Source organism: Danio rerio, chromosome 21 (assembly GCF_052040795.2).
Source record: "Danio rerio strain M-AB ecotype USA chromosome 21, GRCz13ab, whole genome shotgun sequence".
Taxonomy (NCBI): Eukaryota; Metazoa; Chordata; class Actinopteri; order Cypriniformes; family Danionidae; genus Danio; species Danio rerio.
In genome coordinates this window covers 14,280,764-14,296,592 of record NC_141041.1, presented here as the reverse complement: position 1 = coordinate 14,296,592, position 15,829 = coordinate 14,280,764, and the positions used below count along the sequence as shown (strand labels likewise).

Sequence of the window (15,829 nt, the reverse complement as noted above, 5' to 3'; positions counted from 1 at the left end):
TCTTTCTTTCTTTCTTGCTTTCTTTCTTTCTTTCTTTCTTTCTTTCTTTCTTTCTTTCTTTCTTTCTTCCTTCCTTCCTTCCTTCCTTCCTTCCTTCCTTCCTTCCTTTCTTTCTTTCTTTCTTTCTTCCTTCCGTTCGTCTGTCCGTCTTTCCGTCCGTCTATCTGACTACAAATAGTTCGGATAGATAAGTGTAATGTGCTCCCTTCTATTGGTCCTAGTCAAAATTCTAGCAGCTGTGCTTTGTGCCAGTTGTATGAACCACATCTAATCTCATGAACAGCAGTTTTAAATGAAGGCTGTAGAGTCTGTGAATGTTAATTAGTGTTATTGCTGTCCTTCTGAGGTCTTCTGCCATCTCTTCGGTCCCTGGTGCCCTTTTAGGATTAGCAGAAATGCGAGGACTTGTCCGCAGGCCTGCTTCAGGGCCCAGCTTTAGGCCTGAAGATTAGCTGCACACAGGCCTGCTTACTGGAAAAGCCTGAGGGCCAGAGATTAACTTGAGCTTTTGTCCCTCTGGAAGAACAAAAGATGTCTGGCTGTAAGACTGGCCGATGTCAAATTCAACCATGCATCTTATTTCATTCATTTCACTTGCCAGCGTAGACCTAGTGCTTAATGGTTTGGGAAATGTTAAAATTACATTTAATACTAAATTAATTTAATAGTAGTTTATATATACAAGTTTATATATAAATGTGAAAATAAATATTATAATAAATAATAAATTATAAAATATAAAATATATAATAAATACACAACATTATTAGACCTCCTGTGAATTTTCTTTTCTTTTTCAAATATTTCCTAAATTATGTTTAACAGATTAAGGAATTTTCTCTGTATTTCATACGTTTTTCACTTCTGGAGAAAGTCTTATTTGTTTTATTTTGGCTAGGTTTTATTTAGGTAAAAAATATTAAATAAAGTTTTAATACGGACAAATCAAGAAAATAAAAACAATCTCAAAAAAATTTAGTAACATTTTTGTGGTTTGCAATTTTTTTTGCTACTCTTTATTAATTTAATAATTTGAATAATAACAATTTATTAATTTGAATTTAAACTTGTTACCTTTCAATTCCTCAAGATGTTGGGTGACCACATTATTTTAAAATAGCTTGTCTATATTCACAAAGAAATAGAATGAAAAAAAAAAATCAAAGACAGTGTACTTATGCACGTGTTATTTATTAATAGTAAATATTAAGAATATTATATACACAGGGTGTCTTAAAATGTCTTAAATTTAGAAAAATAATTTTTAGGCCTTTAAAAGTCTTAAATTCACAGAAAATTGTGTTGTAGGTCTTAAATCATTTTTAACAGTACTTAATTTTAAAAGTTGTTGAAGTAAAGTTTCCCAATTGGGCCGACATCCATTCAATCAATAACAATCTATCTAATATATCTAATATAGATCTATCTAATCTATCTATGTATACGTTTATATTGCAAAGAGATGTTTATTTCACAACAGCGTTTTTTTATTATTAAATTAAAACAATTAGGAGTTATTCTGAATTCATTTGGAGCAAAAGCCAACAAATGTTTTATTATTTCTGTAGTTTTCTTCATAATAAAATAATGTTTTTTTAACAATGTTAAACTTGTTATAAAAAAAGAAACATTATGTTCAAAAAAGTCTATACAACTAACGTTTTCTTGTTTTCACACATTAAAATATGTGGTTAGGAAATTACTACATTTGTTTTTTCGAATTCCATTGGTCCAACCAGGCCATTACAAAAAATTAGTAACCCTTAGTGTTTAGCCTCGTATAAGTCTAAAATCTCTTTCATATTGGATTTGAAAGGGTCTTTAAAAGTCTTAAACTTGATTTGGTGAAACCTGCAGAAACCCGGATACATTACCGTCCATCAGAGAACAACAGCAGAGATAATGAACATATGTAAATATAAATCAAAATTTTACTGATTTTCTTCTACTCCTATTCCAGGTTGGTTGTCCCTAATAAAGGCTATTCATCCTTAGACCAGAGTCCAGATGAGAAGCCGCTTGTAGCACTGGACACAGACAGGTAAAACACTCATCAGACATTAAACCTTCACTCATTCTGTCATTCTTTCTCTAGAAATCTGTTATGAACATTACAGAATATTTCATTTAAATTGACAGATTAATATGCAACAAGCAACCAGATGGGAATAAATCCTCCAATTAAAGCTTGCGCCGCTTTTCTAACAGATGCAATGCCAGCCATCTCCATGTAAAAAAAAAGACCTGACAGACCTGACATTTAAACAAAATACCAGCTAATTTTAATAGCTCTAAAGCTGGTGCCCTCTGACAAGCGTGAAAAACTGTCAAAGGGAAAAAAAGATTTCAAGTGAATGTGCTTTCTTGATCGCAACGCTCTGGCTAAATGAATAAACATTTGCTGTTGCATATAATGTATATATGTTGGCAAAAGCTGAAAAGTCTCACTTCAGACATTACAAAAATTTTCTCATCCATCACAGCAAAGACCATTAACTATATACAGAATTGTCCAAAATGCTGTTTTTTTGTATATATATATATATATAATTATATTGTCTGACCCTGAAATGTAACCCTTTGATACATACAGTACTATTGAATGTTTTTGGTTAACTAAAAAGTTTCTTATTTTGGTGACTTGAGAAATCCAACATACTGTTATACTACATAAAATTGTTCTTCTTCCGTCTTCTTCTTCTTCTAATTTCTATATGCATCTCCTTCTAGACCGTTCATACTACAACCACCAAACTAACACCAAAACTCCAAACTACTCTGACTCGGGTTGCTATTTGTTTTCCAACTGATCAAACTTACGATTTTCAGAAAACTGACCCAGAAAATTATGAAAAGTCCCATTGACGTAACATTGGACCAAATTTTATGACCTCATAACTTTGCACCAGACTGTCACACATACTTATGGTTATGCTCATTTTCCTCAGACTACCAAACTGCCAACAACTGATGACCTTTCAACTTACTAGCCACATCCTAGCAACCACTTATGGCACATTAGCAATTGTCCCATAGACCTCTTTTGTAAAAAATTGCCATTGACTTTACATTGGACATATTAACAATATACTAATCCATACTAACAAACATACTGGAAACATACTAACAAACATACTAACATACTAATCATACTAGAAACATACTAACGACATACCAAGTCATGCTAACAAACATACTAATCATACTAGCAACATGCTAATTCATACTAATTTCATGCTAACAACATGCTAGTTTAAACTGGAAACATGCTAGCGACATGCTAATTTATACTGGAACCAAGCTAACAACATGCTAATTTATGCTAAAACATGCTAGCAACATGCTAATTCATACTAAAACCATGGTAAAATACATTTTCATATTATTGTTTTTTTATTATACACTCAAAATCCATGTTTCACAATGTTGTAGATAAAGGATTAAACATTAGAGAAACACAGGGAGATCCAATTCCTCTTGGTGTAAGTGATTTTAATTTATGAATTCAGAACGCTTCTCTTTGAAATTCATTAATTTTCTTTTCGGCTTAGTCCACTTATTGATTCGGGGTCGCCACAACGGAATGAACCGCCAACTTATCCAGCACATTTTTACACGGCGGACACCCTTCAACCGCTAGCCATCTCTGGGACACACTCATTCACACTCATACTCTACGGACAATTTAGCCTACCCAATTCACCTGTAATGCATGTCTTTGGACTGTGGGGGAAACCGGAGCACCCGGAGGAAACCCACGCGAACGCAGGGAGAACATGCAAACTCCACACAGAAACGCCAGCTGACCCAGCCGAGGCTCGACCCAGCAACCTTCTTGCTGTGAGGCGACAGCACTACCTACTGCGCCACAGTGTCACCCTCTTTGTAATTATTTTTTATTTAGATTGTGAATGATATTATTAACAAGATTTCCTAACGCAACAAAATTTAAAAAAGTGCTAACCTGCAGTGCAGAATTCATTACTGATCTTAAAAAATCATGATCCTTCAGAATTCTGTTATATGCTGATATTTGCTGATTAAGAAACATTAATGTTTTTGTTAAAAAATGCAGTAATATTATAATCTTTTCTTAATGTTTTTCATTTTTCTATTATTATTATTATTTTTAAAAACAATTTTCAGATGTTTTCTGAGTAAACTCTGATATGGTTGTCTTTGTATAATTAATTATTTTATTTAAAAATTCAACGAATATGATCTATTAATGCAGATTAACCATCGTTAAGCATTCCAGTCAATGTTAATCTCGAAAGAAATGCTTTCAGAGACAGAAAATCAAGCTGTAGAATGGCCTAGCCAGTCACCTAAATTGAATCCAATAGAAAATACAAAATAAAGATTAGTTTGGATCGACGAGACCCTCAGGACCATTAAGATTTTTACACTCTGTGAAAATCTCACTTGAGCAATTCATGTGACTCCATTCTCCATATAAGAGGCGTCTTTAGTGTATAAATAAATAATGTATTTGTGTATTTATATAAATATACTATTTAGTAAATGTTAACGATATTATATACATTAATGTCCATCAGAGAACAACAGCAGAGATAGTGAGCATATTTAAATAAAAATTTTTTAAAAAATAAAATACAAAAAAGTAATCGTTAATAGAATCTTTTCTTAATGTTTTTATTTACTTTTTTAAAGTTTTCAGAAATTTCCCGAGTAAACTCTGATAGATTTTCTTTGTATAATTAATTAATTTATTAAAAAACTTAAAGAATATGATCTATTAATAAAGATTAACCATCATTAAGCATTTCAGTCAATGTTAATCTTGAATATTTAAGTAAAATATATTAAAATTGCATAGTTTTTCATAAAAGAGGTGAACTCAACTCTTACAATAATTTTTTTTCTCTTATTTTGCGAATATTTTTTAAAAGCTATTTGAAAATCCAGATTTTTAATACATTAAGAGGCTTAAGCATTCAATGCAAACTCATTCATCATTAACCTTATAACTCAATTCCGCATTTATTTTGTAAATGTCTTTCCAGCCCTAGGATTTTTCATTCTTTGTTAGAAAGAAGCAAGAAAACATGTTTTTGTTGACCGCGGTCCCGAGTGTGTTTTTTTTGTGTGTGTGTCCTCCACCCTTCTGTAATGAGACATGTCGCAGTATGTGTTCATCCTAATAATGTGTTTGCTGTTGGCTTCAGATGATCAGACTGTTAACCTCATGCTTTCTGCGCTGCCAGCTGGATCTCTGTGACCTCAGTGGAGATTAAGTCATGTTTTAGGTCACCCGTCCTTCATTGTCTCACTCTGTCTGTTATTTCCATTTCAGCCAGGCTGTATGTAACACTCATTCCCTGACATTTAGTTTGTACACCCACTGTCTGTCACACGCTTGGCTGTTCTGTCCGTCACAGGCTTGTACTGGTTTTCTTCCACTCTTACAACACATATCATTGGTTTATTGGAGAGCTCTGCTTCATTAAAACAAGCCTGTAATTACTGTAGAAATCAACAGAAAGATATGATTATCACTGTTATCACTTTTTTTTCTAGCTAAAATGTTCCTCTCTCTCTCTCTCTCTCTCTCTCTCTCTCTCTCTCTCTCTTTCTCTTGCTTTATTTTGACTAAATAGATCTTTATATCAAATCTATCTAATATTACTGGAAATGTTATAGGAGATCACATATAAAAAAATATTTTGGAAATTGGGGACTGTATTTAATATAATTCTTTGCTGTATCAAACTGAGCCACAAAAAAAGAAGTAAAAAATGTTCCGTCATTTATAAGTGTGATTTCTTCAGAAGTTTTATTGCTGATCTGTGTGCTATTTCTTGTTTTTTCAGTGATGATGACTTCGATATGTCCAGATATTCATCATCTGGATATTCTTCAGCCGAGGTGAGATGTCTGAGGGAACAGGTATATATACATTAAATAATAAACTATTCGAACCCCTTACCATGTCGTGGTCTCTACTGTACAGAGTTATGATAAGTATTTAAATGACTGCTAATTCAGTGGCATTTAAACAGTATCCTAAAACATTTTTAATTTAATTTAATTTAATTTAATTTAATTTAATTTAATTTAATTTAATTTAATTTTAGAATGTAACTTTTTTTGGCATTTTTCTAAACATACTTTTTAAAGATTTAAGTTTAATATAAAAATAACATCCAGCAATGATAATAATAACATTTATTATTGTTGTTGTTATTATATTTATAATAATAATAATAATAATTATTATTATTATTATCATTATTTAATAATAATCTAATATGTATTATTATTATTATTGTTATTTTATTCAGAATAATAATAATAATTTTTATTATTATTATTATTATATTTGTTGTTGTTATTATTAAAAAGAATAATAAAATATAATGATTTTAAAAACTATTTTTATTTTAATAAATAATCCATATCTGTCGTGAAAACTGAATGAGAGAGACATTTATCTTGATTATTGTTATCTAATTATTATCTTCTAAAATATATAATAAAATATTTACTGAATAATATTACTTTTTTATTTAACTAAATTTAATCTAATTTCATTTAGTTTTAGAATGCAACTTTTTTTGGCATTTTTCTAAACATACTTTTTAAAGATTTAAGTTTAATATAAAAATAACATCCAGCAATGATAATAATAACATTTATTATTGTTGTTGTTATTATATTTATAATAATAATAATAATAATTATTATTATTATTATCATTATTTAATAATAATCTAATATGTATTATTATTATTATTGTTATTTTATTCAGAATAATAATAATAATTTTTATTATTATTATTATTATATTTGTTGTTGTTATTATTAAAAAGAATAATAAAATATAATGATTTTAAAAACTATTTTTATTTTAATAAATAATCCATATCTGTCGTGAAAACTGAATGAGAGAGACATTTATCTTGATTATTGTTATCTAATTATTATCTTCTAAAATATATAATAAAATATTTACTGAATAATATTACTTTTTTATTTAACTAAATTTAATCTAATTTCATTTAGTTTTAGAATGCAACTTTTTTGTCTTTTTTATACAATTTATTTATAATAATAATAATAATAATAATTATTATTATTATTATTGTTGTTGTTGTTAAAAAAATTAAATCTAATATTTTTTTTTACTATTTCTATTTTAGGAAATAATTCATATCTGTTGTGAAAAGTCAATGAGAGGGACATTTCTCTTGATTATTATAACCTTATTATCATTAATATATATTTACTTAATGATACTTATTATTATTTTTATGATAATATATATTCTTAAATAGCTAACAAATTTGCTTATTCCTTCTCTTTTGCCACAGCAAATAAACCAAGACTTAAACATCCAGCTTCTGAAGGACGGCTACCGGTTGGATGAAATACCGGATGATGAAGACCTGGACCTCATTCCCCCCAAATCTGTGAACCCCACCTGCATGTGCTGCCAAGCCACTTCCTCCACAGCCTGTCAAATTCAGTAACCAAACCCTCCTCCTGTCCTGACCTGAGAGTCCAGCTTGAACCCTCCGCATAGATTAACTACTAAAGAACTTGAGAACAGTAGAATGAGTGTATTATAATTAATATCAAATAGGGAAAAAAATAATAACGAACGGGAAGTATATGTAACAGTTAATGGTTCCTCCTATGGTAGGACGCTAGTCTTTATATTTCCACCAGAGGGCGCTAGATTTAGGTATGTATAGATGTAAGAAGCATTGAAGTGTATATAAATGCATGGTGCAACATCAGAAGAAAACAGCTGCTCGAGTATTTCAAAAACTGAACAAAAAATGAACATTTCACACTACAGGTTCCTCAGTACCATTGTTTTTTTTGGTTCGAAGTAAGAAAAAGACCCCTAAATCGTTAAAATTGTTCCCCTTTTTATGTGTTATTTTTATTTAAAGTAATTTTTAAAATATGATTATGAAAGAAAATTCACATTTTGTTTAAATACTTTAATTTACCTTTAAATTACGGGTTGCATTTACAATATCATATCTCTTCGAATAATAAAATGGTGAAAACTGAACGAAAGGGACGGATACCTTTATACTTTTTTTATTTATCATGAAAATAGCATTACGCTTGGTATTTTAATGTAATTTTAGGAAATCTGTTCCTTCCAATCATATTCCATTTGGTAAAATAATATTTAACACGTCTGTAATATCGCCGCAGAAAGACTAATGAGACCTTGTTGAATCTCTTTTGGTTTTTAACACTTCACTGATTGTTTACAGTTTCATCAAAGTTACTTTTGTAATTCACACAAAGCATTGTGTGATGTAGGAAAACAGTGGATTCTATTTAGCGCATCTGTGCTTTATGAAATTAATTTTTGATGGTTTCTGATTATATTAGGACAGAAGTGTGTGTTTTCTAACAAAAGGGAGTGTTGAGGCAAATTTCTTAGTCACATTATGTAACTTTAGAATGTATATTTTAAATATATTACCAGTAGCTTTGTAGCGAACACTAATGAAGGGAATACTTTAAAAGAGCTGTTTTAAAAGGGGATAGTTCACCCAAAAATGAACATTGTGACGTTATCTTTCATCATTTCAAACCTATTTGAGTTTCTTCCGTTTACCGAACACAAATGAAGCACTTGAGGGTAAGTAAATGATATAAATTTTCCTTTCAGGGTGAACTGTTCCTTTAAAAGTTCCTAATTTAGCTTTAAATGGTTTCCTTTAATAGGTTTTTGTTCACTCACTGTCAAAAACACTTGAATTGTTTGCATAATGGCTATTACATCTTTTCTCACGGTGTCTGAAATGGTTGGTTCTTATATCTCTAAACACTTCTTCTTATATTTCATTGGTCAAATGTCCCAGTCTGTTGTTATTGGTCTACCGTTTATGTCCAGTGTTAAAAATTACCACATCTGAATATCAGCTCCGGAGGCTTCCTCAGCTTTTGTAAACAGAGAACCATAATGAAGTCAGTTCCACTATATCACTTCAAGCCCTCGTCCTTTTCCATGCAGAGTAGATTTGCTTTCAAGGCACAGTGAACAAAATCGACAACTCAACACCAAACTACTCCAGGTCTCATCTACAAATACAGCATTTGATTTCAAATTAGACATTGTTTGCAAGTGAAGATAATAGGCTGGCTTTATGGACATTTGTTACAAAACCTATTTAAGTTTGTACTGCAAGTCAGACTGGAGTTACTGAAGACTCATTTTATGCAGTTCAGACTTGTTGGCTCTTTTGAAAGACAATAACTTCATATATCATGCACTTTTTTGTTTACCCTCACAAATTATTACATTGAACACATATTTTGAAAGCAAAATATGGCAACACAGGCTCATTGAAAATATCTGCGGCGGCCTACATTTTTTGTGAAACTAGGTAAAATCAATTTAAAACTTCTGTTCCATTTCACACTAATGATTATTTAAATATATCAAATAAATACCACAAATCAACTTAACGGTGTCTTATGATTTGCCGTCAAAAACGTTTCTTCGGTAGCTCACGTTGTACAATATACTTGTGATGCAAAGCGTTTGGGTCTGCGTTCGGTGAAACAGTTCCACAAAAGAGATGAAAGCAAAGTAAAATTAAGGTAAAACTACCTGGTCGCAGTGCAATTTTTCTCTTACGTTTGCTTTTGAAAACACTATTGGTTGGGTCAGTGATATGCTAGTCTAGTGATCTGCACAAGCCCTGCTGTCCTGTTGACATGTAAAAGAAGAATGTGTATCTGAAATATACAGTAAAGCCTACCCTAAATAACATATTTCATTTATTCATTCATTCATGTTGCTTTGGCTAATTCCATTATATATTAGGGGTTGCCATTGTGGAATGAACTGCGAACTATTCCAGCATATGCAGCGGATGCCCTTCCAGCCACACCAATGTAAACATCCATACACTCTAACATTCACACTCATACACTACAGCCAATTTTGTTTATAGGTGAATGTCATGTCATTGGATTTGTGGGGGAAACCGGAGCACCCGGAGAAAACCCACACGAACCTTGGGAGAACATGCAAACTCCACACAGAAATGTCAACTGGCCCAGCCGGAACTCAAACTGGTAACCTTCTTGCTGTGAGACGACAATGCCCATCGATGAGCCAGTGTGCCGCCCCTAACGTAATTCAAATTTGCAAAAATGTAGATGGCGCCCTCTAGTTGATTTGCCACCTTAAACGTGCAATGAAACATACCCAGAGCAAAATATTTTAAATTTTGCAAAAATGAAGGCTGAGGTACACTTTCCATTGAGTCTAGGTTGTAATATGAGCACTTTTATTTGAGATACCCGTGCTGAGGACACTGGTCTGCAATGATAGTGACAGGATGTAATTGTTAATTCAGACTATATTTGAGTGTTGCTGCACATAAAGCCAACACAGTTCAACTGCACTAATGGAATTGAAATCAGTTCAAGAGAATACGCTACACTTAAAAAAACTAAATTCTGCTTGTTCAAACTACTTATTTTAAATTAACTTTAAAAGGACACGTTGAGATTTATTTGGAACAACTTAATTGGTTCATGTTGAATCCACTTAAATTTCTTAAATTAGCTTAATTGGTTTGTGTTGGGACAACATGAATAAATTTGTGTGGAACCTTGTTTTTTTTACAGTGTACAGTGTTAAAAATGCTGGGTTCCACACAATTCCTTCATGTTGCCCCAACACATTATTTAAGTAAACTTAAATGTTTTTACAAATGTAAGTAGATTGAACATAAAACAATTAAGTTGTCAAAAAACAACTCAGGAATTGTGTTGATTCAGCTCATTTTAGATAAGTAGCTTGAACAAGCAGCTAAAATAATTTTATGAGTATAGAAATGTAACTCTACACAATACATTGAGGATTATTCGGTACAGTCTTCTTCACATTTAATTATTGTGAGTTGTTTTGAGAGAAGTTGCAATGTGTTGGCAGGAGAACGAAGTTTTCTTTGATTTACTTGAATATGATAGCAGCTAGAGCTCGAATTGCTCCAAAATTCTGATGAAAAAAAAAAAAAAAAAGCATCGGCAGTCACAATTGAAACAGCAGATGGCGCTCTGGGCTACTTTTTTAATCATAGACTCAAACAATTACAATGAAGAGCGCTTGTGCTTTCTGCAAGTTACGATTTGTCACAGTTCACTATTAGCACTCTTGTAAATTTCTGGTACTTTCCTAACTTTATTGCTGATTATTTTAGCTTCAATGTGTATTTGTAGAGAATTGGAGGCAAGCCGAGTACGGCTGTTAGTAAAGCATAGAGCGCCATCTGCTGTTAAAGACTGAGCTCAGAATCAATTCAAGGAAAAACAGTGACATGTTGAAAATCTTAGAATCGATACAGAATTGATTTCTCTGTTTTTCACCACTGCTCTAATAACAGCTGCCGGATATATCATTGACATCAATAACAAGATAACAAGGCTATAGATTGTGATCATCCAATTTGTGCCAAAATGCATAAAATGCGGTGTAAAAACTCTATTTCCAGCACTCTAAATGACGACAGAAATCAGTTTTACTCTTAATGCTCTCGTCTTTTAAGTGCAGTAGCATTTTGTGAGATGTTGAAGAACAGGATAGTCTGTGTTTGCTGTATTGCTACAGTTTGATGCCTTTTTTTAAACAAAAATCTAAATTAATCTCAGCTCTTTGAGTCAATGCCTAATATAACATCTGTTATTCATCCTTAAACTCATTTAAAGATCGTACCGTTCCTTTTTCTGTTTGTCGAATGTTGTTTTTGTAAAACTTCAAGAGCACCTTATTGTCTTCAATGTGCGTAGCAACCATTGTCAGCCATTATTAAATGCATAGAGCGCCATACAATAGTAAAGTACGAGAATGTCTAAATGCAAATCACAATACAGTGGTATAATAATCTAATATTTCACGTTTTGTACACTATATTACATACATTTAGGGTTCTTATTCAGCATCATGATGAATAAAACTGAGGGAAAACTTTTAGAATGTGACAAATGATTTATTATTATTATTTTTTTAATGCTTTTCGTATTTAAAGTTTCTAATCCTGCAAGACTTGAGTATGTAGTGAAGAAAAACTAAACAATTTGAAGAAGGGGAAATGAGTCTTGGGGGCCACCATACCATAGGGCTGGATGGTTTAAATATATGAAATTTGGCAGAGAGATAGAGAACAGTCTGAACATTGAACACAGCATTTTTATTGTCTATAACTAAATACATCTAGTGCCATCATCAGTCCAAATTAGCACTCAGGTTTGTGCTCTTAATAGAACCATAGAACCATTTTTCCTTCAATTATTTGAATCAGTTTGGTTCAATTGGACTCTTTTATAAAATTTCCTTCATGAAAACGACTTTACTTTTAGATAAAAGTAAATAGAATCACATGACATTTAAATAACTTTAAATCTGCAAATTCCACAATATTACCGTTTTTAAATTTACAACGCAATATACAGAATATCTTTTTAAATATTTGCATTTTTACAAATTTTGATCCAATAAAATCTGCCTGGGCTACCATGTGAGACATTTAAACAACTTTAAATGTCTAAACTTTAATAATATTTCACCATATTACTGTTTTTATTTATACTACAGAATATACAAAACTAGATCATTTTAAATAGTAGCTTTTTTGTGTATTTTCGATCCAATAAAATCAGCCTTGATTACCATATCAGACATTTAAATAACCTTACTTGTCTAAAATATAATAATATTTCACAATATTACCGTTTTTAACTTATACAACACTATACACAAAACTAGATCATTTTAATTTAATTTAATTTAATTTATTTTCGAACCTATAAAATCCACCTTGGTTACCATAGAAGAAATTTGAAAACATTTAAAAAAAATTTTGCCCCAAATTTTTGGGACAAATGTGTGGAATCAAATTCAAGCTTTTAAAATATTCAACATTGTTGATCAGCATATCCAACACACTCTCACGGCAATTCGTAACTTTTAGTAGCTAATTCGTATGAAACTGTACAATCTCATTCATACAATTCTGTACGACTTGCTTATCCCCCAATGATGCTTGGGTTTAGGGTGGGGTTTGGTGCCACACCTCCTTTTTAAAATCATACAAATTTTATATGACTGAACTCGTACGAATTAGTACGAGTTAGCCACTAAACGGACTAAGCGTAAAATAGTTATGTTTTCATCGTGAGATCAGGCTGGCATATCACTTATACTCTTTCAAAACATTAGATTTTTACTCTTTATTCGTCGATACAAAACACAACGCATATCTCCAAAATCTTGCTGTATTACTTTATTAATGTGCAGGCAAATGTTTTATACTACGCTGCCATGTCAAGGTCTATTCATTATACTTTGCTAGTGTTACGCAGTTTACCGATGCCATTGTTTATTTTATTTGAGGGAAAATAATTGCCATTATGGTTTAGCCCTTAGCGTAGCAATATAACCTGCAAAATGCCTGTTCTGTGAGCTCACCATAAAAAATGGGATAAAAAGCCCCTTGTCTGCCATTTTAAGCTGTCATGGTACATATATATTGACGTGCCATAAGACTGACGTGATGAAGTGATGAATGAAGATGTCTGTAATCCCTTTGTGTCTCTGCTTTGGTTCAACACTCTCTGTTACTACACTGAAGTAGAGTATGCCTTAAGTCAAGCTATACAGTGGGTCATGTTATTTATTGCCAGTGCTATGTTTTTAATTTATTGATACACATGACTTTTTCAACTATTTTTGGTTCATTTTCTTTTTCTGAATTCTCTCCCCTTCTGTTGCTGAGTATGATTGTAAAGCGTGAGCAGTTTCCATACCAGTATTTAACAATGTTTGTTGTTCCGTGTAGTGAATCATATCAGTAAATACAGCTGAAATATACAATTGGAGCACTGTTGTCCTGTGAGTTTTTATGCGTTTGGTATGTCGACAGAAAAATGACTGCTTTTTCTACTGTAGCAGCCCATTGAAAAATTTGGCGGAGAGTTATGAAATTTAGCGTACAGATAGAGAAGAGTCTTAAAATTAAACGCAGCAAATTTGAAGTTGCTGACCCAAACCCTGTAGCGCCACCAACTGGGTAGATTTGCACAATATGTTTATTTTAATAACTTTTAAACCATAAGGGCTGTAGAAAATATTTAAATGTATATATTTTGTGTGGTTGTAGTCAGATTATTTCTGAATTGGTTTACACCATGACATCACCTCACTGCATTTGTTTCTTTAAGTTCAAGTTGACCACCCTATCAGTATGTTAGTGGCTGTTTTTGACAGTCACGGTATTTTCCGTTCATTCCATATCCTTTTTTTAAACATAAAAAGAAAAACTAAGAAAACGGCTTACAAAAAACAACAACAAGATTTTGTCTCGATTTTCGTATTTTGGTTTAGGGTAGAAAAACAGATAAACGACTTAAAAAATCATTATACACACATGTATGTGGTGCTGAATGCCCCAATTCCTATGATTAATCAACCAAATCTGAGCTCGTGACGTCGCCCTCAAAATAATAGTTCTCTAATAATCACTAATCAAAATAATATATTATTATTATTATTTTTTGCATCTTTTTATTAACATTTTAACCATTAATTACAAAACACATTGAAACACACCAACAGACAATGCCCATTTATAACAATGCAACGCTAAATAATAAAAAAATAAAAATAAAAAAATTAATAATAATAATAATAATAATAAAATAAAAAAAAATTAAAATAATAATACAAATAATAATAATAATAATAATTAATTAATTAATAAATAAAATATGTACATATATGCATAATAAAACTACTATATATATGTTGTGTGTGTGTGTATATATATATACATACACATACATACACATATATATAAAAATATATACACACACACACACACACACACACACACACATACACGTATAAAGTACACACATACACATATAAAACACATAAATTTAATTATGACATACCATAGCTCAAAATGCAGCTTAAAGAAGCATCAATAAGGTCTAAGTATGGAATCCAGACTTGATGTAAAGCCTCAGTAGACATATGGATGACACAGGTAAGAAATTCTAAGGGAATCATTTCCCTAATAATATTGTGCCACCCTTTCAAAGATGGGGGTTTGTCACTGATCCAGTTTATCAGTATGTTTTTCCTGGCAACGAAGGCTAAAATGTCAAATAAACGATTAATATATATTATTGAATGTTAAACATCATTTGGGAAATATTTCAATAAGAAAAAAAAAATCTAATAATTCTGACTTCAACTTTATGTTTATATATTTTGGTCACGGACACATGCTATGAGAGCTTTTCTGAATAAATGGAATACGCGGTTTTCCACCAAGGCAACCTGGGGTACAGAAATATAATTGGCTCAACTGTCATTGCAGGTTAAATGAACCAAAACAAAGACAGGAAACACTTTGAATAATATCTGATTCATAGCAGAATATCTGACTTCAGTATTGTTTTCAGATAAACAAGAATGTTTACTTGGCATGTTTCTTAAATATCTGCAAACACATTATGGTGTTTTTATGCTTTAGAAGAGTCAAAAACTTACATACAGCACCTTTAAGTCAATGTTCAGAATGTCTAATGAACACAAATCCAATATCATATCTTTGTGAAGTTGATAACATTTTGAAAATATTTAAAGTATTTTAAACTGAACAAAAAAAAGTTACTATAAGCTGCTTGATTTTCATTCATTGTTTGTATAACATGTTGACTAGCATTTTACCTATTTTCAGCCATATTTCTTACAGTATTGGGGTTTAGATTTCATTAATGACATACATTATAACTTGTAAGTGTATTGTGGGATTGG

General features: G+C 31.3%; 1 protein-coding gene across 6 annotated transcripts in view; it reads left to right on the top strand.

Moving 5' to 3' along the window:
- The window catches only part of fam219aa (family with sequence similarity 219 member Aa), a 35,850-nt gene extending 21,966 nt beyond the window's left edge, over positions 1–13,884 (top strand). For 2 of the 6 annotated variants that reach the window (XR_015519565.1, XR_015519563.1), the window contains exons 4-7: positions 1,961–2,041; positions 5,835–5,889; positions 7,335–11,031; positions 11,272–13,884. Coding sequence is in view for 2 of the 6 variants with exons in the window: in XM_087299588.1 (XP_087155714.1) it covers positions 1,961–2,041; positions 5,835–5,889; positions 7,335–7,493 (295 nt within the window). In the remaining 4 variants the exon portion in view is untranslated. 6 annotated transcript variants of the gene reach the window in all.
- Positions 13,885–15,829: the final 1,945 nt, after the last annotated feature.